Consider the following 24,921-nt stretch of genomic DNA (forward strand, 5'->3'; position numbering starts at 1 on the left):
ACCTAATCTAATTAAAGCTGGATTGTTTTTTGGGTCAGTTAACATTTGGGTACAATACTATAGTATAAAGTGTTGTTGTTGACTGAATGAATCTGTCTACATTACATTACTATTACACTACATTAAACAAAAGGGCAGAGCGGGATTTCATCGTGTAAAAACAGCATTGAGATACTGCTCAAGCTTAGCTTCAGTTATTGCAGTAACGCTGTTGACTTATTACTCACTCAGCTGGTTAGGATTTATGGTTGGAGATTATGGCATTGTCACAAGACTGTTTCTGAAACAATCAGAACACAACACACACATTTATCCTGTGATTGAAAATCAGGAAATGCTAAACAGGAAGTACATGTATTTCCTAAAAGAGCTTTTGTTGCAGTAACACAATGAGAGGTCAGCTCATGTTGATGTGAACATAGAAAATACCAGTTTATTCAACCTGTAATTTTAGTATTAGTTTTATGGAAAATATATTTAATGAAGGATGGTTTGTGGTCAACTTTTGTCATGTTTATTTTCCCGATTGATCATTTGGTTGTTGTGCTATTAGCTGTCACTAATAGTTTGACCACCAGACTAAAAAACCCAAAAGTCCTTCCCAGAGCTAATCTGATTTTCCGAATAGATTCAATATTTGTCAAAATCGCTGGAACAAATATCCATAAATAAAAGAAGTAAATGCTTCACTGAGCACATGTTGTCGGTCTGTACTCCGTCTGCTGTCACGTGAATAGGAGCAAGGGCTGCAGAAATAATCCAGAAATAATAGTGGCTTATTTTGAACTAACATGTGTTTTTGTTCATTTTTGTAGCCTTTATTTAACCAAGTTAGTCTCACAGCAGCACAATTACATCAAAAGCAACATTATTATTATTACAATATAAAAACATTCTTGTATAAAACACATGCATTTAAACAACTTGGATTCCATCACTAGTACTTTAAACTCATTCATTTTGAAGTTGAAGATCAGACTGTAAAGGATTCCAACTATCAGGCGCCAAAAACCTAAAAGCTTTCTTTCTTAATTCCGTTCCAATAACAAAACAAAGCATGTTCAAAGAAAGTTTAAAGTAAGACTTTTGTCCAGTATGGTTTTGTAGTAACTTGTAACTGGTAAACAAGGTCAATGAGACTCACATGTATATCAGTAGATAATCAAGGCTGTGATATCACTATCAGACATCATGAAAAAGGTTTACCGAGCCGTCTATTTGCATTTTCATGCTGCCTGATTTCTAAGCTCATATAATTCAAATACTTTACTAAACTGTTTGTTGCAGCTGTAAACCATATGTTGTTCTCCACAGGTCCAGAAGCTACAATGCATGTGTCCTATGGACTTCAGAGGCGTCTTCCAGCTGGATCAGAGGAGAAGAGATGCTGTGATTGCACTGGGCATTTTTCTCGTAGAGTCAGGCCTGCAGGTAAACATGTCAGCTACAAAGCGCTCCACGTTATGGTACTTCTATGCCGATGGTGAGTTGACGTGATGCTGATATGCTTCTGTTGCAGCACAAAGATGCTATCGTCCCCTATCTTCTGGCCTTGCTTAAAGGGCTTCCTAAAGTTCAGTGGATTGAAGAAAGCTCCGAACGCAAAGGTAGAGGTAAAAAAAAAAAAAGAGCTCCTAGTCAGAGTTTACTCTAGAAAATATTTTTGACTAATTTGACTAAAGTGTTTGTTTGTTTTATAATTAAAAGAAAATAGTTTCCAGCTCCTTAAAAGTGACTATTGACTGGTTTCTTTGCCCATATATAAAAAATAAAACTGATCACCATTTTGAGATTTGGGAACACTGATCTACATTTTAATGACCAAACAACTAATAATCGAGAAAATAATTGACAGATGAATCGATTAGGAAAATAATAAGAAAAGCATCTTCAACACAGTTTTATGTGGATAGTTTTCAAAATACACATCACTACTGTCCTTTTTTGTTTTCTTAGACCTTGAATGTTTTTGTTTTTTTTAACAACTTTAAAAACTATGACATTGAAAGAAAGTGAAAAACGTACAGAGCTTCACGTGGGCACTTTTCCCTCTATATGTATTCATGTAATATTCAGCTGCTGTTTGGTTCAGTAATGATGGCATTGTATTTACATTAGTTAACACGTTAACCATTAACCACGATTAATATAACCGAGATTAACGCGATAAATAAAGTGAACGCAGTCAGCGCAAGTGTGTTTACTTCTTGCTGCCCTGTGTAGCTGAGTGTAATTAATCTAGATAAACCAATTTCAAAATGTGAGATTAATTTGTTGATTTGTCTTTGTCTTTTGACAGCCCTAATTTAAATATCATGGATGGTACAGTTTATTAATATAAGGTGAACATCTTCTCTTGCAGAAACCCTGCCTGTTGCAGAGAACTTCAGCTTTTCTCTGGTAACTCTACTCTCAGATGTCGCTCAGCGTGATGAGACCTTACGAGGGCAGGTGTGTTCATCTAACATCTTTATCTTTACTTTACTTACTTAGCCTTTAGTAAAACATGATCATGTTTTTAACTGGTAAAGTCAGGGTGCAAAATGCTGGACAATCCACAACGTTTTGAATAAACTTGGCAGGGGGCGTCGCCCTTTTCTGACTGAGGGAATATCGTCAGTGGTGATATCAGTGGCTCTCAGTAGGAGTCATGTAACATACAGGAAATAAGCAAACGTCACAACTCTTTCCATAATTACACCCATCACAATAAAAACATAGTAATATTTGTACTCTGTTTTCATCATTCTCCCCATTTAAACCTGGATAATCCATTGCAAAAAGTTTAAAGTTTTCCCTTTGAAGTAATCTATGGAGGCGCTCCTCAACCGAGAAATATTTATTACTACATTTCTCTCTCAATACAGAAACCTGACTGTTTTGTCCAGCAACATTATTCAGAATCTTTTAATAGTGAAAGAAATTAGGCTCATAAATAACATTGAGTTTAGACTAGAGCTGAAACAATTAATCGACAACTATTTCGATAATTGATTAATAGGTTTGAAGCTTTTTTCATGATTAAAACAAGATCTCCGATTTGTTTAAGCTTCTTAAATGTGAATATTTTCTTCATTTCTTTGCTCTGGATAACAGAGAAATCATTAAAAGTCAATCATTTTGGTTTGTGGACAAAACAAGACATTTGAGAACATCATCATTTCCAGGTTTGATAAACACCGATCAACATTTTTTGTTGATTGTTTGGGCCATCTGATATTTTATGGCCCAAACAATGAATCGATTAATCAAGAAAATAATCGACAGATTAATCGATTATGAAGTTCTAGTTTAGTCAGAGCAGCTGGATTAAATTAATCCCAAATTAACCTAATATAATGCCGTGTGCGTGTGTGTGTGTGTGTGTGTGAAATGATGTAGATCCTGGAGACGGTCATGCAGATCATGCAGGTGCTCCGAGATATCTGCAAGTATCAAGAGGCTCACGATAAAGGTGCCAACATAACAAACACCGATGCTTCCTACACACATTATTTAGCAAGTCTTCTCACTGTAACTCTTACTCTTACAGAGAACTTGTGCAGGTACACTGTGCCCACCTTGCTTGGAATCGCCCGAGCATTTGGCCGATACAGCAACACCGATGAGCCTTTACTGTCCAAGCTGTTTCCCCGACCCGTTGCTCCGGTGCCGCCTACGGCCGACGACAGTGATGCTGCACACCGCAGGTCCTTCAACGATTTCCGCTCCATCCTGCCAAGCTCTTTGCTCACAGTGTGCCAGGGAGACAGTCTGCGACACAAAGGCTCCTCTGTATCCAGTGCATCTCAACAGGTATGTACAATATGTATGTATGTGTACTAGGCCTGTGTCCACATGCATGCATGCATTATATTTCTCTAAATGTTTACTTTTTAGGCCAGTCCAGAGAGAGCAGGCCTGACCCCAAGCTCACCTGCTGATCCGTCTGCACAATACTTTGAAGGTAAGTGCCTCAGTCGGGCACAAAGACAAACATTAAGCCAATTAAAGCATCATTTAACCCACTCAATCCTGATTTTGGAAAATGCTAAGAAGTGGGCAGAGAGAGAGGAGAAGTGAGGGGGTGTGGTCTGATAGTGAAATCTGGTGACAGAGCAATAGATTCTGCATTTAAAAAAATGGGGAGGAGTCACAGACAACAAGACTTGCACTGATTAGAGAAGAGAGTGATGAAATAGTGTACTAGTAACAAAAGCATGGACTAAAATAGCCACTGACAAAATGCAGTACCTCGTGACTGACCAGTGGGTGGCACTAGGAATGATGATTTTTCTATGCATGTGTAATTTGACGGTGAAGATAATATAGATAAAATATGGATATAATATATCCATATTCACTGGTTTACACCTGAACAAAGTATTTATCCCAATTAAAATTGTATATGATGTTTTATTTCGTCATTAGACAGCCTTTTTGTAAAAAAAAAAACTCATTCTCCTTTACCAAACTCATTCTCTAACCATAGAGAAAATCAGCAATTTTACATCACAGTAGACAGGAGCAGTAGATCAACTGCTGCCTCCATCAGTAAGTTCAAATCTGTAATTTTGTGCATTTGTTGTTTAAAGTTCTTAGGTCAGATATATAAAAAAGTAAGGCAAACTTGTGAAATAAAGCAGCAGTAGACCAGCAGCTCCCAGGTCCTTTTGTTAAGAGGTTCTCAGTACGGGGGGGTGTGCACGTTGCAGTCAGTGCTGACTATGTCTCAGTACTTCATGCAACCAATGACTCGCTCAGGACAGGACGTTTTTTAAAAGATTCCTCCCTGTTCCTCGGTTTAAATTCTCGGGAAGAAATACTGTTATGCTTGCATAATAACAATAAAGAATCTTGAATCTTGAATCTGTTCCCTTCAGGTTCATACCTCCCTGATGGCAGTGCGGTGGACCCTGATTACTACTTCTCCTCCATCAGCTCCAGCTTCTCTGTCTCACCTCTTTTCACTGGAAGCAGCTCTGGAGAGTTTCATGTCCCTCTGGATAGACTCAGACGGCTCCTTCAAATGGTCAGCAGCATGGGGGCAGAATTAATGCACTAAAAGGAAAAAAAACATGTGTAAAAAGTACAATTCATTGACCTATTATGTCTGGAACAGGTTGAACAGTTTGTTTCTGAGTCTTTTTTAAAATCCCTGGATGACGCATTGGCAGAGCTAATTGAGGTATTACTCTCTAATAATTGCACATATTGGTTAACTCTGCGTTCGGACACTTCCTGTTTATTGATATACATCTGTTTTCTTATTGGCAGCTGAATCCAGGCGTTCATCTGCACTACAAAACCTTCAGTGACCCTCTGTATGTCGCTACATTCAAAATGCTAAGAGACACGCTGTACAATTTAAAAGGTGAAGGATCCTTCTCTCCTCACTTTCTCTACATTTGTCCAAACTTCTTCCTTTTAAAACCACAAATTCATTTTGTAATAAAATAACAATGTGTTTGATTTATCCACCAGAGCTGCAGACAGACTTTGTGAAAGAGGTGCATGACTTTGTGCTGGAGCACTTCAGCAGCAGCCAGTCAGAGCTGCAAAGGATCCTCCACGATGTCGAGTACCTGCAGAGTGAACTGAGCCCACTCAAACTGCGCTGTCAGGCCAATGCTGCCTGTGTGGACCTGATGGTGTGGGCTGTCACTGAGGAGCAGGGTGAGCCTTTGACCTTTGTGGCACAGAAGGTCACACATCACAGGAGTCATTCATCACTGCGACGCTTCTCTCTGTGTTCCTTCACCAGGAGCTGAGAACCTGTGCACCAAACTGTCAGAGAAGCTGCAGTCAAAGACGTCCAGTAAGGTCATCATCGCTCACATGCCCCTCCTTATTTGCTGCTTACAGGTAACAGTTCACTGCTTTTCCTTCTTTAATCCACCACCATTCATCTCTTCTGTTATTCTCCCTTTTTAGAATCACATTTAATGTTATGAACGTTTATGTTTATTAAACCTAAAGCACCGTCTTAGGCACTGTTCATATTTTGAACATTTTGTATGTCTTTGGGTGATCTAATCACAATTAATGTGATATTATGGAATTATTTGATATCTGATTATTGGTCTCTGAGACACACGTTTATCAGCATATACTATACATCAATGTGTCTTTATTATTATTTTACATTAAAGGATGGCCTATTCATCTTATGTTCTGTGTTAAAAGCTGAAATAGACAACCTTTTCATCTATTTGATATTATTATGATGAAGAATATTTTCTTGCTAAATAATGACTAATTTTCTAAAAAAAAAATGTATTTTTTATTTTATTTATTTATTTATTTGTCCTTTATTAAGCCAGGAAGCTCCCATTGAGATCTCTTCTTCCAGGGAGTCCTGGTCATGATAAGAGCATGCAAATAGTTACAAAAACAAGATCATTTCACATATGAAACCCACAACAGGAGGTTATTAAGATGTTATTAAGAAAAAAGGCAATAGTGTCCACAATAAAGACAATATTATTCACTCGTTATCTATGATATTTTTCACCCGTCTCTACAGCGTCTCAGTTTTCTGTGCTTGTGTTTGTGTTCAGGGCCTCGGCCGTTTGTGTGAGCGCTTCCCTGTGGTGGCACATTCTGTCACTATGTCACTGAGAGACTTTTTGGTAGTGCCCTCTCCAGTGTTGGTGAAGCTGTACAAGTACCACAGCCAGTGCACTCCAGGTAGCTACAGAACACTCAGCTCCATCACTGAATCACAGTCTCTCAGTGTCCTCCTATAGTGTTGGAACAGTGAGGCCAATTCCTTTATCTTTGCCACAGACTGAAAACATTTGGGTTTCATGCATTTGGGATCAGACACTGACTATAGGTATAACGATAATCCCCTCTCTGACGCGGACGACACATTCCCTACAGTCAGGGATGAGGGGATGGAGGCGGACGAATATTATTGCAGTCTGCACATGCAAAACCTATCCTCGGAATCGGAATTGGCCACACTGTTCCAACACTATAGGAAGGCACTGTGTCTCCCCATTTCAACATCTTCTACTTAAATGATCAATTTTTCCAAAGGGACTGGTGAAATAAAGATCCATGTGACGAATGAACATTCGCAGTCAACCCTCGGCACTAATCTGAGCAAGAGGAGTCAGCCCTCGATGTACGAGCAGCTGCGGGATATTTCCATAGATAATATCTGCAGGTGAACACACACGTACAAACTTGTACAGCACACACACACACACAATTATCACGTTTTCCTTGACTCTACAACCTCTCCCTCTGTCCTCAGGTGCCTGAAAGCAGGACAGACTATGGATAATGTCATTGTGGAAGCCTTTCTCGCCAGTCTGTCCAACCGTCTCTACATCTATCAGGAAAATGACAAGTAAGTTGAGTGTTTTCAGAGAGAAGTGTGAATGTTGTGGTTACACGGAACATCTGTGTTGGTCTGGTGTTCCAAACTCAAGCATGTACTGTATACTCAACCCCACGAGTGTCGGGCTTGGCTTGAGTTTAAATTACTTCATTGAAAATACAGTGAAAACATTTTATAAATGGATGTGTGACGAGTTCCGTCTGTCACCGAGGTTTTTAATTTAAGAGAGCACATTGAACACAACACATGGGCTGTTGAAATGCTGTCCTTGTAAATAGTTAAAAGCAGTCACTGTTCAACAAGATTTAATAAAGAACTGATGCAAACACTGGGCTGCAAAGAACATGGTGCGTGTGCATGAATGCTAGTAGTAACATGGGTGGATGACAACAGTCACATCACGATCATATCAGTGTCATGTGTGACACATGCATTGTTACGTGGACCCTGATGAGAATGAGCATTGGCATCTTTCCCTCTCTCTCTTCTTCAGAGATGCCCACTTGATCCCTGACCACACCATCAGGGCTTTGGGTCACATTGCCGTGACCCTGCGGGACACCCCCAGAGTCATGGAGCCCATTCTTCAGATCCTGCAGCAGAAGTTCTGCCAGCCTCCCTCCCAGCTCGATGTGCTCATCATAGACCAGCTGGGCTGCATGGTCATCACGGGCAATGTAATGATGAGTCTCTGTCAACTGCAGCCAATTTAACCTCATTCCAAAAAGTTCTAAAGCATAAATGACTCTTTTTTTTTTCTTTTCTTTTTTCCACCTTAGCAATACATTTATCAAGAGGTGTGGAATCTGTTCCAGCAGATCAGTGTCAAGGCCAGTTCCATGGTTTACTCTACCAAAGACTACAAAGACCATGGATACAGGTGACTCTCATCGTCATGTGTCTTTACACTTGTTATTGTCATGTGAACCTTTAACAAATGAAATGTTTCCTGTTTGGTGTGTAGACACTGCTCCTTGGCCGTGATAAACGCTCTCGGTAATATCGCAGCAAACATTCAGGCAGAGCAGATGGTGGACGAGCTGCTGGTCAACCTGCTGGAGCTTTTTGTTCAACTGGGCTTGGAAGGGAAGAGGGCCAGCGAGAGGGCGTCAGACAAGGGTCCAGCTCTGAAGGTATGACACATGCACATGGACACAGACTTGTGCACATGGTTCACCACTTAAACTTAGCAAAAAAGGAAGGAAATGTGTGTTTGAGCGTTTATTTCTTTGTTGCAACAATGTTTCTTGGCAATGAAACTTACCAAATGTGACTGTTGCTCAGTGGCAGAGCGAGTCGTGATAAGATAGGATTACAATGTTAGTATAGTTAACAGAAACTAAGGAAATAACAGAAATTTCAATTGGAAAAAACATTTTCATTAACTGAAATAAAAATGTATTATATTTTAATAATATTAAAAAAAACACAATAACTAACTGAAATTAAACTAAAATTGCTTAGTTTTCATCTTTGTAAATTTATTTGAGTTGATGTGAAGTGTGAAACAGCTCTGAGTGGTTATCAAGACTAGAAAATGCCAATGCCAAACAGCTTATTCTGTTATTGACTCTTGTTTGGTGTCATTTGTTGGAATGGATGATTGAAGTCTGAAGACACAAGACATATTGGCAAATTTATAATTTATTCATTGAACAAACCGGGGCCTCAGTAGCATGTGGATGAATCAAATAGAGGTGTTATTAGGGTGAAAGTCATTTGGATTTTGAGTCACCTCTGCTTCTTTCCTTTGTCTTTCCAGGCTTCAAGCAGTGCTGGAAACCTTGGTGTCTTAATTCCAGTTATTTCAGTGGTAAGAGTTTTGGGTATTTACCACTTTTTTACTTTGCGTCACAGTGGCTTCTTTTGCATAAGTAACATGTTATCACACATCGATCCCTCCATCTATTGACTCTTTTCTACTGTTAGCTGACTAAGAGGTTGCCACCAATTAAGGAAGCAAAGCCACGTCTGCAGAAGCTCTTCAGGGATTTCTGGCTCTACTCTGTTGTCATGGGATTTGCAGTGGAGGGTTCAGGTACAACATGGTCCTCAGGAACATTCAAATGATGAAAAATGGGTCACACTGTCCCACGTCATGATTTCTCTCCTGTTGGCGTCTTAAAGGTCTGTGGCCAGAGGAGTGGTATGAAGGAGTTTGTGAGATTGGCACCAAATCGCCGCTGCTTACTTTCCCCAGTGGAGAACCGTTACGCTCAGAGCTGCAGTACAACTCTGCGCTGAAGAATGACACCGTCACCACAGTATGAGGACGCACACACACACACACACACACACACACACAGACACACACATCACATACCAGCAGTGGTTCATGGTTGTTTGTTCAACTTTAGGCGGAGCTGAATGATCTGCGCGGCACCATCATCAACCTGCTGGATCCTCCACCGGAGGTCGCTGCTCTCATCAACAAACTGGACTTTGCCATGTCCACATATTTACTGTCTGTTTACAGACTGGAGTACATGAGGTAAACCAGCACGTGTAATATTACACACTAGAGCTGCACAATGTTGTGATTCTGCGTTGAGTTGGCTGCTTACATAAAAAATGATATACATTAATAATTCAAATTTGACATAATATTAATTTAATGTGAGTAACAGAAGTTTGCAAGGCTGCTATGTTGGGTATATGGTCATTCTTGGACAAACAGAACATGTATATTGTGCACATTGATATCTTGATGGCATCTTGCACACTCTTATTACACAGAATATTTAGTGCTTGATCATGGTCACTGATACTAACTGTAAGCTCCATTTTGTTTGCAGGATGCTGCATTCTCTGGACTCTGATCGTTTTCAGGTCATGTTTCGATACTTTGAAGATAGAGCCATACAGAAGGACAAATCCGGTGAGCAGACGGTGTTTTCAGCTTCTTAAATGTGAATATATTCTGTTTTCTTTGCTTCTTAAAGAAAATAAATCATTAAAATTGAGTCAATTTGGTTTGTGGACAAAACAAGACATTTGGTAACATGGCTGTTTTTGAGGTTTGGGAAGAACAAATCAACAAAGTGAAGTGAGAAAATCATCGACAGATTGTTCGATTATGAAAATAATCGTTTGTTACTTTAAATCTGCTGTTATTGATGTTGTCTTTTGGCTTTCAAACGTTCTGATTGTTGCTGAGCGTTCCCCTGCCTCCACCCTTCATCCCTTCATGAACAAACAGCATCACCTCACTAGCAGAGAGGACCACCTCTGTGTGGAGCTCTGCTCGATGTTCTGTCAGAACGTGTGACTACGAGACTCCAGTCACTGAGCAAACACCCTATGATCTGTGATAATTATTTAGCATGCATTAAAAAAGCATTGCTTGTTGCGGCCGTCTGTCACTTGTGAGATGTGTACAGTTTAGATTTGCTCCATTGTCACATTGCAGATCCACGTGCAGTGCATTTGCAGCTATAATATAATTGTGCCTTAGTTTTTACCAGCTCACAGTCAGGCCTTGTCATTTCAGCTGAAATTGTGCGCATACTCACAGGTTTTTGTCATCACACTTCTGTGTACCTGTCATTTCAGCTCTGTTGGTTTCAAGACTAAATCCTCTGCCTGAAACACTGCAGTTGTTGTTATTAATGTCAAACTAATTCCTTGCAGGTATGATGCAGTGTGTGATCTCTGTAAGTGACAAAGTGTTCGAGGTCTTCCTGCTGATGATGGCTGAAAAAGTAAGGCAAATCATTCTCACGTACAGAGAACTCGCATCCCATCTATAGCACATTTCTCACCCAGTGTGTGTGATTATTTTGTGTGTCTCAACAAACGTGTCGTGTTTACAGGCAAAAACCAAAGCCCATGAGGAGGAGCTGGAACGCCACGCTCAGTTCCTCCTGGTCAACTTCAATCACATCCACAAGAGGATCCGCAGAGTGGCAGACAAATATTTATCTGGCCTGGCTGAAACGTGAGATTGCATCCTCTCCTCTCCATGCTTTATATAAGTTAGAAAATAGTGACTGAGAAAAAAAAAATGACAACGGTGGAGTAAAGACTGTAAACTGTTTCTCTTCAGTCTTTTGATCAATGTGTCTAAAGTCTCTTTATCTTGTATGTGTGTATATATATATATATATGTATATATGTATATATATATATATATATATATATATACATGTATACATATACAAGGAACAACAACAGGTGCGTGGGGGGAGCAAAAAAAAATAAAATAAAAAGCTCAACGATGAAAAAAGAAAAGAAAAAAATAAATGCCACTAAATAAATAGACACATGAATGCCAGTGACACAAGTGTTTGTGTGCGTCTGACTTTTGGTCCTCAGTTTTAGAATGTGTGTGTTTTCCTCCAGTGGAATTTTGCATGATCTAAAACCTAATTTTAAACACTTAGCAAGTCTTTGTTACTTGTCGGGTAACAAAGTCATAAGATATATGTGATCACAGTCAAAAGTGTTTTTCTCTCTCCTCAGCTTCCCTCACTTGTTATGGAGCGGCCGAGTGCTGAGGACCATGTTAGACATCCTGCAGACCCTGTCCCTCTCACTCAGTGCAGTAAGTAACACACTCCCCCGGTGACTGTAACTCTAACACATGCTCAGTTCACACGTTTGTCATAATAACAATATTAGTTGCTGATTAATAAGTGACATGAATGGTTAATAAAAGTCTTTTGTGCTCCATTTCAGGACATTCATAAAGATCAACCCTACTATGACATCCCAGACACACCGTACAGTATCACTGCGCCAGATACATATGAAGCCAGAGAGGTAATGCTGTTTTTACACAGATGCAGTGGTTACAGTGTGAAGTAGACGTGTCTGTTTTTAAGAACGTAACACATGTGTTTCTGTATCTGCAGAGCATAGTGAAGGACTTTGCTGCTCGCTGTGGGGAGATCCTGAAGGAGGCGATGAAATGGGCTCCATCTGTGACCAAATCTCACCTGCAGGTAACTGATGTTTAGAAACGTTGTTCTTCTGTCAAATACAAAACCTTCACATGTTACTTGCAGACAGCAGATAATAACTTGTGTTCTGTGCAACAGGAGTATCTGAACAAACATCAGAACTGGGTGTCGGGTCTCTCGCAGCACACAGGCCTCGCCATGGCAACAGAAAGCATCCTGCATTTTGCTGGTTACAACAGACAGAGCACAACTCTGGGGGTGAGCCATATACCAGACACACCTGCATTCATTCATTCATTTACTATTAAATATATAATATTAAATATTAAATATTGTTAGTCTTATGAGTCACGAGATGATTTGTGAACATCATTTTAAACATAGGAAAAGATGGTTACTGGTGTGTGTTAGTGAAATACACCAGTAACAGTTGACGTTCTTTTTAAACTTGCAAAGTTTTACATGTTCTTAGAATTAAAACAAGTCCTCTTTGCACACACATGAATAAATGTGTGAGAATTTGACCTCTGCATTAACCCATCACAGCACGTATCTGCACCCGGGAAGCGCTGGGGGATCTGTCGCCTAACCCAAATGCTTCCTTTAATTTCTTCTCTTGTAGTCCACTCAGTTGACTGAGAGGCCGGCCTGTGTGAAGAAGGACTACTCGAACTTCATGGCCTCCCTTAACCTCAGGAACAGATATGCCGGAGAGGTAAAAGCACTCATGATCATCACCTCTGGCAGTGTCAGGCTTCAGCTTTCTTACTCTCTCAGATTGTCTGATATAGCTGAAGAGTTTGTTATCATTTGCTCTTTTCATGTTGAAAAGAGAAACCACTTCTTTTTCTTAAGTAACGTGTTAACAAACCTGATTCAATTAAACATTTAGTTTTTTCTATTTTCCCAGAATAAAACTAAAGTAATTCCTTGAAATCTGAATCTATATATTTAGAGACAATACTTCCAGGTCACAGATATTAAGTAAAGATGTGTATTAAATCTGAGCATAGAATCAACATTTTGAAAAACAAAAACGTGAAAAGAGTGTTCTTTTTTATTTAATAAACAAAGAATAATGAATATTTCTTTATTTCTTTTCATATCTCTTTTGAATATGGAAGTAAATCATTCTACACACGCCCTTTGACATTTTAGCTAAAATGAAACAGTGATTTTCTTTGATGGACTAAACAGAATTCATAAACAATGACACTTAATGATCACAGCGAAAGCAACAAAATCTCAGCCTCATCATTCTCCCCCAGTCAATCATTTCTCCTCTAACTGAGCTGCACTCAGTGTGTTCTACTGTAAATGCTTATAAAATGGTGAAAGTGAGAACTGTGAAGTTCACTGTTCTGTTTCAGAAACGTTTTAGTCCCCATTGCAGAGATGGATGCTGCAGACGTTACCTCAGCTGATCGGGAAACTAAACGTGTTGTTGATTGTGTTGCAGGTCTCAGGTATGATCCACTTTGCCCAGGCCGTTCATGGACAGTCTGACCTGAGCCGGCTGATGATCAAGCAGATGGAAGAGGCTCTGGAGTGTGCTCAGCCTGAGGCTTTCACCGAGGCCATGTTCAAACTGGCTGCTTTACTCATCAGCACCAAAGGTCGGACGCTGTGGTCGTCTGTGTTGCCAGCACATTTGATGATGTGTATTCTTTTAAAGGCATTCAGGACTCTGTGTTGTTTGTTGGAAAACTCTCTGACCTGATTATTTTGGTTTAGACTGTGATCCTCTTCTGCTGCACCACCTCTGCTGGTCTCCACTCAAGATGTTTACAGAGCACGGCATGGAAACTGCTATTGCATGCTGGGAGTGGCTGCTGGCAGCACGCACTGGAGTGGAAGTACCAGTATGTAGATACTTTCTCTGTTTGTTTGTTTGTTTGTTTGTCTTATGCATTAGTGTTTATTAGGGCTGGTAAATGTGTCATTATAGAATCTATATCATAACATTTAGACAATATGTCTTTTATTTTAAAAGCTGTTGGGACAGAATTATGAGAATTAAGAATTCAGATATTTTTTAAGTGTGAATTAATTAAGCAAAATAAAGTTTGTATCAAACTTTTAGAAGAAGAGTTTAGAGTTGAAGAAAATTAAGAATTTTTATACATCAATACCAATAGTAATGACAATATTTATATATTTGATAAGAAATACATCAGATAACAACTGTTTTCTATTTTAAAGCTGCAGTGTGTCACGTGGGTGATTGTTGACGTTATTATTCTGCCTCTGTTTGAAACACACTCTGTCAACAAACCCAGGGTTTGGGTTTTTTTGAGCAGTAGAATTCATTTAGGAAACCATTCATGGACTCTGTTGCATCTGTTTGCAGCCGTTACATTTGACCTTCTCAATACAGTTGTTGTTTGACAAAAAAAAGAACCACTTCCTGTGTCTACACCTGTTATATCGAGACATAGCCGAGAAATATGGAACTATTATTTATGTGGCACATTGTTTGTAGTACCACCACACTGTCTTTGTCCTCCCCAGTTTATGCGAGAGATGGCAGGAGCGTGGCAGATGACCGTGGAGCTGAAAATGGGATTGTTCTCAGACGCACAGATGGAAGCTGATCCACTGGCAGCATCTGAGGAGAGTCAACCTACCCCCTGCCCTCCTGACGTTACCCCTCACCACATATGGATTGAGGTCGGACAGAAATGATGCTGCTCGGGTTGTTGTCACGTCGTTCTGTCGTGTCTGTCTCCTCCCCTCTCACTAACGGCCTCTTCTTCTCTCCTTTAGTTTCTTGTCCAGAGGTTTGAGATAGCGAAATATTCCAGCGCAGATCAAGTGGAGATCTTCTGCAGTTTACTTCAGCGCTCGCTGTCTCTCAATGTAGGCGGGGCCAAGAGTAGCCTCAACCGCCACGTAGCTGCTATCGGACCTCGTTTCAGGTACGTGAAACTGGATTAAACTGCACAGTGGTATGTTGTCGTCGGTATTTATTGATGTGTTGAAGTAAACCTTCCTCCTTCAGGCTGCTGACTCTGGGTCTGGCTCTGCTGCACTCTGATGTTGTCACCAATGCAACCATACGAAACGTGCTGAGAGAAAAGATCTATTCCACAGCCTTTGATTACTTCAGGTATTTATTCACACGTTCATGTGCGCAGAGTTTTAAAAGTAAACGGTCCAGTGTCTAAGAATCTGTGGCATCTAATGGTGAGACTGCTATTTTTTTAGAATCTATATCCGTGGGACTTTAATGACTTTGTAATCAGTAATTATTATTATTTTTATTCTTATTTATTTATTTTCTGAATGTGCGTCTGTCTGCTGAAAGTTACATTTGAATTTAGGACAAATCACAAATAAGAAAACAGATGGAGGCCTTGTCTGTCTCACAAAGGATTCAGTGTAATTTCAGATATGAGTCCTAAACTACACACTTATTGAAACATTAAAAACACCCACTGACTCCCCATTTTCTGCCCCTTGACCCCCCCCCCCCACCATCCCCTCCCCCAGTGTGTGTCCCAAGTTTCCCACTCAAGGTGACAATCATCTCCGTGAGGACATCAGTGTCATCATCCGTTTCTACGCCAGCATCCTGTCGGACAAGAAGTACCTGGCGGCGTGCCTGTTGGTGCCACCTGGTGAGCTTGGCAGTAGCCCAGCCCCGAGCACGCTCTCTGCCGGGATATTTGGATCGCTTATCGTGTCCAGCACTTCTCCGCTATCTATCTTAAGTAAGCCTAAAGTGGTGGAGCTCGGACTGCACCGCAGCAGGGGCATGCTTTTAATGCCTGGCAAAATTTGGTGCTTTATTATCCTCACTGTGCTGCTGATAGATCCTTGTATCTATCTCATATATGGACCATAATCTTAAATTCTCTTATTTACCCACTTTCACACTTTCTGCCTGTGTCTTCTACTTTTCTTGTATCTCAATCCTGATTTTACCTTTTTACCCTCTGTGTGGCAACAGTGAGGAAAATACCAAATTTGTCAGCTGCGTTAAGATGCATGACTTTTCATCATGTCAGCCCACCTGTCTGCCCCTCTCCCCAACAGACCAATAATTGGCATCAAAAGAAGAAACGACAAAGTGGAAAGTGTTCTTTCTTCCACCCCAGAAAATCCTCTCCTCTTCATCCTCTGACGGCTCACAGAAAAGACACGGTCTCATTCTCATTCACATCCAACTGCTTCAGGTAGACGGGCCCTCTAATCGCAGATCCTGGATCAGATTAATCGATCCCCCCCCCCCCTCCACCCCGCGCATTAACAAGCTCAGATAACATCTGACCCAGTATCAGTGGTTTAAGGTACCTGCTGCTACCTTCATGTAAATCCTGATGGATTTCCCTGCAAAAGCATGACCATCACAACAGCTGTGGACGCACTGACACAGCTCATCCTGCTCTTCAGATGCTGCCTCTTCATCGATCATTGATCATTGATGTGTTTCACTATGTCTGAAGTATAATATAATGATAGAGATGGAGTTTAAAGTGAATGTATTGACTTTACGAACAGATAATCAGGACCCGTCCTTGAACAGTCTGTCTGTGATGAATGCGGCCGACTTCAGGAGCAACGCTGACTCCAGCTCTCGCTCCCAGCAGAGCAGCCAGGGATGGATCAACACCTACCCACTGTCCAGCGGCATGTCCACCGCGTCCAAGAAGTCAGGTAACATTGTTACATTTTATTTGCATATTTCAATTTAAAAAGAGACCAAACTTCACTATTTCATGTCTTCATATAACCTTCACTCTGCAATGGACGCCAGTCGATATTTGATAACAAATCAGCTGATTATTTAAAATATTTATTTATTTATTTATTTATTTATTTCATTCTCAAATGTATCTGTAGATTTAGAATAAACTACAATAGGAATTATGATATTTATAGTTTGTTTTAGCAGATCAACATTATTCATCTGTATTGATGATGTGTCCTGAACTGTACGTAGTAGCATTTTCCTCTGATTAATATAATAAGCAAATTATGCAAATGATCTACTAAATTGATCAGTACATCAGATTAATCATGAAATTAACAAATATTTAAATGAGAACACAAGTTTGTATTATTTCTGTTTAATAATAGTCGGCTTGCCTTGTGCTGTTATTATATTATTGCCTTCTCGAGGATTTAATCATTCATTTCTTCTTCTCCTTTTCCATCGTTCAGTGTCTGTCTTCTTCTCTTCAAAAAAAAAAAACATTGTAATGTCTAAAATGCTATTTTAATATCACCACCTCCTTTTGTGGAATGCTAGTTGTCTTCACTCAGAAAAGTGTATATAAATCATGATTGAGACCGCTCTACAGACAAGAACAGATAAGGAGAAGCCTCCGTACTAATGGCCTCTCATGATATAGTACTAAACCAGTCCATTTCAGTTAACTTTGTGCACCTCATCTCTGTTCAGGTCTGTCCAAGAAGAGTAACAGAGGAACGCAGCTCCACAAATACTACATGAAACGCAGGACTCTGCTGCTGGCCTTACTGGTGAGTGCTGAGAATAGACTTCTTTTTGTGTTTTAAATAAAACATTTAAGTTATACCTGTTTATCATCACTGATTCTCTTCTTGTCACCATGTCCGTCCAGGCCAGTGAGATTGAGCGGTTGACGACATGGTACAACCCCCTCTCCACTCAGGAACTGGCCATCTCCACAGAGCAGTCAGTGGAGACCAGCATCGCCAACTGGAGGTCCAAGTATATCAGTCTCACTGAGAAACAGTGGAAGGACAATGTCAACCTGGCCTGGGGCATCGCACCTTACCTGGCCATGCAGTTACCAGCAAGGTTTGCAGCTTTGTTTCATGGGAAAGTCGTAATATGAACACTTTTTAAAGGCATTTGTCCTGTGACCTAGATGACTGAGAACCTCCAGCGACATTTTTAAATGTAGTGATATAGTGTATTACTGCGACGGAAAAAATTCACAGACTTTGAGAATAAAGTCTTAATTTACAAGATTAAAGTCGTACATTTACGAGAATAAAGTCGTAATATATTCTAACTCGTTGTTTTACAAGAGAGCAAGAAAACGCATCTTTTCCGCAGAAAGAACCAAGCGGACTTGGAGGAAATAGCTGGAAGTGGTGGACTGCAGGGTATCGGTATCAGCGGGCCAATCAGAGGGGTTTCGTGGTTTCTCTAGTTTATCATATGAATCCATGGGGTCTCTTCAGCTGTAGTCAAACCTCGACTCCTTCTGGATCCAAAATCTTAATTATCAGTCGGATTGTTTCTTGAGAAAACACAAAACCTCTCTGAATGGCCACTGATGCATCCACCGATAACCCTGCAGTCGACCAGTTAAAGCTTTTTCCCCCTCTACAAAAGCAGTAATTTCCTCCAAGTCCGCCTGGTTCTTTCTGTGGAAAAGATGCATTTTCTTGCAGATACTTTTAAAGTCCTAAAGTTTGTGAACCCTATTCTAAAGTACAATTCCACAAAATGCTCCACAGCCCTCATTTTAACAACTCTCCTCTTCTAAAACGACAGGTTAGAATATTTATTATGACTTTATTCTCGTAAATTTACAACTTTATTCTGGTATCTTTTTGACTTTATTCTCGTACATTTACGAAGTTTGATTCAAACTTTATTTGCTTAATTAATCCCCACTTAATCTGAATGAATCTCTTGTCTTTTCTTGTCACACTGTTGCTTATTTCCTGCAGGTTTAAGAATGATGCCATCGTTGCTGAGGTGACCCGGCTGGTCAGACTGGACCCTGGAGCAGTCAGTGACCTACCTGAGGCGGTCAAGGTCAGACCTCTTACTGCAGTGATGCTCAACTAGTAAATTGTTGGATGTTAATGAATGAATGAATGAATGAATGAATGTTTTCTGTCACTTTTCTTATTGTCAGTTCCTGGTGACATGGCACACCATCGATGCTGACTCTCCTGAGTTGAGCCATATCCTGTGCTGGGCTCCAGCGGACCCACCCACTGGGCTGTCCTACTTTAGCAGCCTGTACCCTCCTCATCCTCTCACGGCTCAGTATGGGGTGAAAGTGCTGCGCTCCTTCCCTCCAGTAAGTCACACACTCAAGCATTGAAGCAGTCTTGTACAAAGCGTCTGCTAAATGACATGTAATGTAATGTAAAAGCCATCACTTTACATTTTACATTTAATTGTGTAAGATCAGAGCTGAGCCAATGCCAGCTGTACGAGTATATTTCTGTACAGATGTGTCTGATGTCAGTATGTTTGTGTGTGTGTGTGTGTGTGTGTGTCTGCGTGAATGACAGAGAGAGAGAGCGCTCTACTCATGCTGCTGTAACATAAAACAAGTGTTTTAACCATTAGAAAAACAGTTATATGATGGTCATTGTTAATGTTGTGTTGGTGACTATAAATAAATCAATACTGATATGCAGGTGAAAGGACATGAGCTCAGGCGGTCTCAGGACTGTGGACACGTGTCTCAACATGTGTTCTCAAACTGTCTCAAAGTGTAGTTTCTGTGACGGGATTTGAGGACAGATTCAGATTGTTCAAACCTCTCGACATTATCGGATCACTGAGGATGAACGTACGTCTGAATGTGGCAACAACAGCAGCAACTTAACGTGTGGTCCATTTTGATTTCCCCTCCCAGGACGCCATCTTGTTCTACATTCCTCAGATCGTGCAGGCGCTTCGTTACGATAAGGTACACATGAATATCTCCGTCTCCACAGACTTCCTGCAACAGTTGAAGACAGTATTGCTCTTCTTTCCGCTAACTGACTTCTTTGTCCTGTTCAGATGGGATACGTGAGAGAGTACATCCTGTGGGCGGCGCAGAAGTCTCAGCTTCTTGCCCACCAGTTCATCTGGAACATGAAGACCAACATTTTCGTGGATGAAGAGGGACACCAAAAAGATCGTGAGTAGACAAAAAGACAGTGGCGTGAACTCCTGAGACTTTTAGTTCATTCAACCAGCCGTGGTTCTCTAAAGTTTCCGAGTCACAAACCACTGTAGTAAAAACAAATAAACAACCAGAGCTCGACTACGACATTTAATTGGAGAACTTTCCTAGTGTACAAAACCTAGCATGAAATTTATTAATTATATGACGTGTGTCCTCGTCTGCTACACTTTGGTGATACGCCCCCGTTCAGGTGGTTTCTGGTTCAGCTGGTGGCTCTTTTGTTGCCTGTGGAGTCTTCTTACTTTTCATTAACTTTAAAATATTGAATTATTTGAGCTGACGGAGAATGGTTTGCTCATCAGTGCAAATCGGCCTGGACTTTTTATATGTTTTTGTCACAGTTTTGTTCTTCTGTGTATCAGCTTATTCTATCATTTCCATGTCTAAGCTTGGGGGAGGGACCTGTCTCAAATAAGCAGAGCACCTACGCCACTTTGAGTTTGACCGAATGTGTACATGCAATAGGAAGTTGTCTCAGAATAGTTTTAGTTGGACTAACACAACATCATGTAAACATTGGTGTGTGTCTTTGTTGTAAATCTTCACTTCATAACATCACAATAAACAAACTTACCTTTAATCGGAACATTGGATATTGAAAGATTGCAGATTTCTTGGCTAAAGTGCAAAAACTGCTTATTCTGAGGCTACAGAAAACAAATGTATTTGTAATCATATTTCCTTCATCCAGGCTGTTCTGTGAGATTATCTTCTATTAATCTGTAATTAGATTAATGTAATCACACTCACTCCTGCATTCTTGTGTGTGTGTGTAGCTGATATTGGGGAGCTGCTGGAGCAGATGGTGGAGGAGATCACTGGTTCTCTGTCAGGTCCGGCCAAAGACTTCTACCAGAGAGAGTTTGACTTCTTTAACAAGATCACTAACGTATCTGCCATCATCAAGTGAGTTCATGAGCTCTGATGGTACATTTTATCCGCATCTCTCTCCAAAGACCATGTTTCATTCTCATGTAAACCATCACATATTTGTATTTTGTTTCAGGCCGGTTCCAAAGGGAGAGGAGAGGAAACGAGCTTGTCTCAAAGCACTGTCGGACATTAAAGTCCAACCAGGTAACAATACTCTGAAGAGAGGATTTAAAACAATAATAAAATCATTAAACATTAAAATATAGAAACATCTTTGTTTTTTAAATGTAAAGAAATCGCATCGCATCGTATCGAACTGATAGTGTATCATATCATACCGCACTGCACCACATTGTATCGTATCGTATTGAATTGATAGCGCGTCGTACCATGTCGTGCCTACCGTGCCGTGTCGTGTCGTAACGTACCGTATTGTACCGTATTGTGTCGTGCCATGCCGTACCTTATCGTATCAAACTGATATCGTATCGTATCGTATCGTATCGTATCGCACTGATAGTGTTTCGTGCCGTATCGTACCATACCATGATTGTACAGACAAATATTTTAAGGGAAGGCTTTATACTTTTATTCTTACTCAGACTGTATTCACCAGTGAAGGCATTACTTATTAAACTTATTGACTTATGTCAATATTTGCTTCAATGTAACTAGAAATGCAGCTGACTCTGTGTTGTTTTCTAGGCTGTTACCTGCCAAGTAACCCTGAAGCTATCGTGTTGGACATTGACTACAAATCTGGAACACCCATGCAGAGGTAACAGCAGATTTGTCACTAATGCTTCATGTTGGGTTCTTGTTAATAAATGTGAGCGCCACGTTACATCTGTGTCATGTGACTGTGTTCTGTCACCACAGTGCCGCTAAAGCACCATATCTGGCCAAGTTCAAAGTGAAGCGCTGCGGGGTGAGTGAACTGGAGAGGGAGGGTCTCCGCTGTCTGTCGGACTCTCTGGAAGACGGAGAGGAGAATCCAGACGGGTCCCACAGGGTCTGCTGGCAGGCCGCCATCTTTAAAGTAGGAGATGACTGCAGACAGGTATTCCAGCTTTTCCTCATGCTTGACATTGAGTCAGTGGAGTAGATTTGTGCTGTGATCCTCACTCCTGTGTCTCTCTGTCCTCTCTGCAGGATATGCTCGCACTGCAGATCATTGGGCTTTTTAAGAACATCTTCCAGCTTGTGGGCCTTGATCTGTTTGTCTTTCCATACAGAGTGGTCGCTACTGCACCAGGAGTAAGACTTCATTTATCTTGACTCTCTCTTAATCTGGTATTCCCTCATCTAACCGCCACTTTTCCACAGTTATCTTTTTCCTCCATGGCCAGAATCTTGTTTTTAGTAATTATAAATAAAATGTCTCCAGTATGAATATTCATGCTCTCAGTTTGTTTTTGTCTATTCGCTCCCTGTGGTTGCAGCTCATCAGTAACTGATCAGATTATCATGTTTGCCTCTTTTCCTCAGTGTGGAGTCATTGAGTGCATCCCAGACTGCAAGTCACGAGATCAACTCGGCAGACAGACGGACTTTGGGATGTACGATTACTTCCGTAACCAGTACGGCGATGAATCCACCCTCGCTTTTCAGAAGGTGCCGAGGTCTTGACCTGTTGACTGCATTTTTGTTATTTAAAAAAAGGAGAAAATGGATTCAGTATCAGTTCTGGTCCAGAATCACATAAGGGATCAGTCTCAGTGCAGAAGGGTTTGTTTGGATTCAAAACATGTGCAGTATTCAGCTCAGTGGCAGGTTGTTACCTCCAGAAGTACAGTACATCAACGTTAAGGAGCATGTACAGCAGCAAAACAGAGGAGCCAATACCTGAAGGATGTAACAGATAGTTACATATCAGAGCAACGTATTTTACTTTACTCATGGTTACAACTTACTTCCTCCTTTTGTCATAACCGTTAAACCCGTTTATGTGACATGATAGTCAGGTGGTGGAGTGACGGTCCGAATGTCACTCATTGGTGTTTCCTTCCTCTCCGCAGGCTCGGTATAACTTCATTCGCAGCATGGCTGCCTACAGCCTTCTGCTGTTCCTGCTACAGATCAAAGACAGACACAACGGCAACATCATGCTGGACAGCAAAGGCCACCTCATCCACATAGGTACAGTCATAGATACACACAGTTCAGTTTGTCGTGTGGTCTCTGGGTTTGTTTCACCAGTTAGGGAGAAGAAAAGAAGTGGTAACACTTTAGATTAGGGAACACATGTTCACCGTTAATTAGTTGCTAATTCACTAGTAGTTGAACACTTATCAACCAACCTTGGATATACAGATATAGAACAGTTCTCCTGTCTCTGAGTTTCTTAATTGAACACAACACTGGTTCTGTGCTCCTGTCTGTGATGTGTAGCAGCTGAGCCTCTATGTGAGCGCAGAAGAGATTGTATATATCCTGTTTATGTCTTCAGACTTTGGCTTCATGTTTGAGAGCTCCCCGGGTGGAAACCTGGGCTGGGAGCCAGACATCAAGCTCACAGATGAGATGGTGATGATCATGGGAGGGAAGATGGAGGCCACGCCCTTCAAATGGTTCATGGAGATGTGTGTCAGAGGATATCTGGCCGTGCGGTAAGAGAAGTCTGTGCTACGGTTGTTATTGAAGATTAAACTAAAGTCTGTGTAATAATAATAATAATAATAATAATAATAATAATAATCCTTTAGATAATAGAACTCATTTCATTCATGTGTGCACGTGTGAACACACAGACCCTACATGGATGCAGTGGTTTCTCTCGTGACCCTCATGCTGGACACTGGTTTACCGTGCTTCAGAGGACAAACCATTAAACTCCTCAAGTAAGTATAACATCAGGATGTGTGTTTGCTTCCTTTGTGTTACAGCTTATGGCCGTGTGTGATCTGCTGCATCTGCTGCAGCTGTGTAGTTCACACAACATCGTTTGTTCACATCTCGTGTTGTTTCCGTGTGAATATTTAGTGACTTTACAGACCAACAATCACCGAGCTGTTTTGCTTATTCAAGTAAAATTCAGTTTTGTTTTCTCCTCTCTTTATTCTACGGTTCAACACTTTTTTAACCCCCGTGTGTGAAATCTGTGTCTTTTAGACTGACTTTAGTTACTTTTCATTGACAGTAGTTAAAGGTAAAACTGTCAAACAATCTCCAAACGCAAGACAATGAATGACAGCACAAGAGACAGGTGTGAGTATGACGTCATCGTTGATGCATCCGCCGATAACCCTGCAGTCGACCAGTTCCAGCGATTTCTCCCTCCACCAAAGCAGCCATTTCCTCTAAGTCCGCCTGGTTCTTTCTGTGGAAAAGATGCATTTTCTTCCTGATACTTATGACAATGTGATGCTGATGTGTCAAAAGATGAAGTATCTCCTTGTTTGTGAAACCAATTCTAATGTACAATTCCACGAAATGCTCCACAGCCCTCATATATTTATTCTCGTACATTTACGACTTTATTCTAGAAGTCTCAGTGTGGTTACTGATAAAGAAAACACACACACACATACACACACTGTATACAGTGTATATTACACAACAACGCAGATGTGACGTGGGCTATTGTATTGGAGAGTGCAGAGGTGACAACATCAGAGGAGCTGCTCAGTGTCACCACAGAGCTGAAATCATGTGCACTCCCTTCACAACAGCACTCCTGCTTCATCAATATGCAAACAATCGTATAATATATGACGTTTTTTTCTTCTTTTTTATCCAGAGGACGATTCAATCCACAGATGAGTGAGAAAGAAGCAGCAGCGTTCATCATCAAAATTATCCAGAGCTGTTTCCTCAGCAGCAGGTGAGTAAGAACGCCTCCACAGACTAGAACGTGGCTGTAACCTCCTGAGATGTTCACTCACAGACGTGAATGTGTTTC

At 40.8% G+C, this 24,921-nt stretch overlaps 1 protein-coding gene across 3 annotated transcripts in view; it reads left to right on the plus strand.

Moving 5' to 3' along the window:
• The window catches only part of pi4kaa (phosphatidylinositol 4-kinase, catalytic, alpha a), a 29,154-nt gene that overhangs the window by 1,975 nt on the left and 2,258 nt on the right, over positions 1–24,921 (plus strand). The window contains exons 2-53 of one of the 3 annotated variants that reach the window (XM_058617230.1): positions 1,315–1,431; positions 1,520–1,613; positions 2,363–2,451; positions 3,382–3,454; positions 3,533–3,795; positions 3,880–3,946; positions 4,863–5,011; positions 5,102–5,167; positions 5,257–5,353; positions 5,464–5,655; positions 5,744–5,844; positions 6,540–6,669; positions 7,024–7,153; positions 7,244–7,339; positions 7,824–8,007; positions 8,110–8,210; positions 8,295–8,463; positions 9,093–9,143; positions 9,260–9,368; positions 9,458–9,594; positions 9,688–9,821; positions 10,126–10,208; positions 10,961–11,031; positions 11,143–11,267; positions 11,792–11,873; positions 12,008–12,091; positions 12,184–12,273; positions 12,370–12,489; positions 12,854–12,946; positions 13,691–13,847; positions 13,966–14,093; positions 14,743–14,901; positions 14,998–15,149; positions 15,233–15,340; positions 15,724–15,944; positions 16,735–16,890; positions 17,639–17,718; positions 17,820–18,019; positions 18,904–18,991; positions 19,095–19,262; positions 19,830–19,883; positions 19,979–20,099; positions 20,924–21,053; positions 21,154–21,224; positions 21,726–21,798; positions 21,900–22,080; positions 22,173–22,277; positions 22,509–22,634; positions 23,039–23,159; positions 23,470–23,629; positions 23,771–23,860; positions 24,760–24,843. In XM_058617230.1, coding sequence (XP_058473213.1) covers positions 1,315–1,431; positions 1,520–1,613; positions 2,363–2,451; positions 3,382–3,454; positions 3,533–3,795; positions 3,880–3,946; positions 4,863–5,011; positions 5,102–5,167; positions 5,257–5,353; positions 5,464–5,655; positions 5,744–5,844; positions 6,540–6,669; positions 7,024–7,153; positions 7,244–7,339; positions 7,824–8,007; positions 8,110–8,210; positions 8,295–8,463; positions 9,093–9,143; positions 9,260–9,368; positions 9,458–9,594; positions 9,688–9,821; positions 10,126–10,208; positions 10,961–11,031; positions 11,143–11,267; positions 11,792–11,873; positions 12,008–12,091; positions 12,184–12,273; positions 12,370–12,489; positions 12,854–12,946; positions 13,691–13,847; positions 13,966–14,093; positions 14,743–14,901; positions 14,998–15,149; positions 15,233–15,340; positions 15,724–15,944; positions 16,735–16,890; positions 17,639–17,718; positions 17,820–18,019; positions 18,904–18,991; positions 19,095–19,262; positions 19,830–19,883; positions 19,979–20,099; positions 20,924–21,053; positions 21,154–21,224; positions 21,726–21,798; positions 21,900–22,080; positions 22,173–22,277; positions 22,509–22,634; positions 23,039–23,159; positions 23,470–23,629; positions 23,771–23,860; positions 24,760–24,843 — 6,230 coding nt within the window. The remainder of the gene's footprint in view (positions 1–1,314; positions 1,432–1,519; positions 1,614–2,362; positions 2,452–3,381; positions 3,455–3,532; positions 3,796–3,879; positions 3,947–4,862; positions 5,012–5,101; positions 5,168–5,256; positions 5,354–5,463; positions 5,656–5,743; positions 5,845–6,539; positions 6,670–7,023; positions 7,154–7,243; positions 7,340–7,823; positions 8,008–8,109; positions 8,211–8,294; positions 8,464–9,092; positions 9,144–9,259; positions 9,369–9,457; positions 9,595–9,687; positions 9,822–10,125; positions 10,209–10,960; positions 11,032–11,142; positions 11,268–11,791; positions 11,874–12,007; positions 12,092–12,183; positions 12,274–12,369; positions 12,490–12,853; positions 12,947–13,690; positions 13,848–13,965; positions 14,094–14,742; positions 14,902–14,997; positions 15,150–15,232; positions 15,341–15,723; positions 15,945–16,734; positions 16,891–17,638; positions 17,719–17,819; positions 18,020–18,903; positions 18,992–19,094; positions 19,263–19,829; positions 19,884–19,978; positions 20,100–20,923; positions 21,054–21,153; positions 21,225–21,725; positions 21,799–21,899; positions 22,081–22,172; positions 22,278–22,508; positions 22,635–23,038; positions 23,160–23,469; positions 23,630–23,770; positions 23,861–24,759; positions 24,844–24,921) is intronic. The other 2 variants (XM_058617231.1, XM_058617232.1) reach the window with 2 other exon arrangements.

Source organism: Solea solea, chromosome 19, assembly GCF_958295425.1.
Source record: "Solea solea chromosome 19, fSolSol10.1, whole genome shotgun sequence".
Classification (NCBI taxonomy): Eukaryota; Metazoa; Chordata; class Actinopteri; order Pleuronectiformes; family Soleidae; genus Solea; species Solea solea.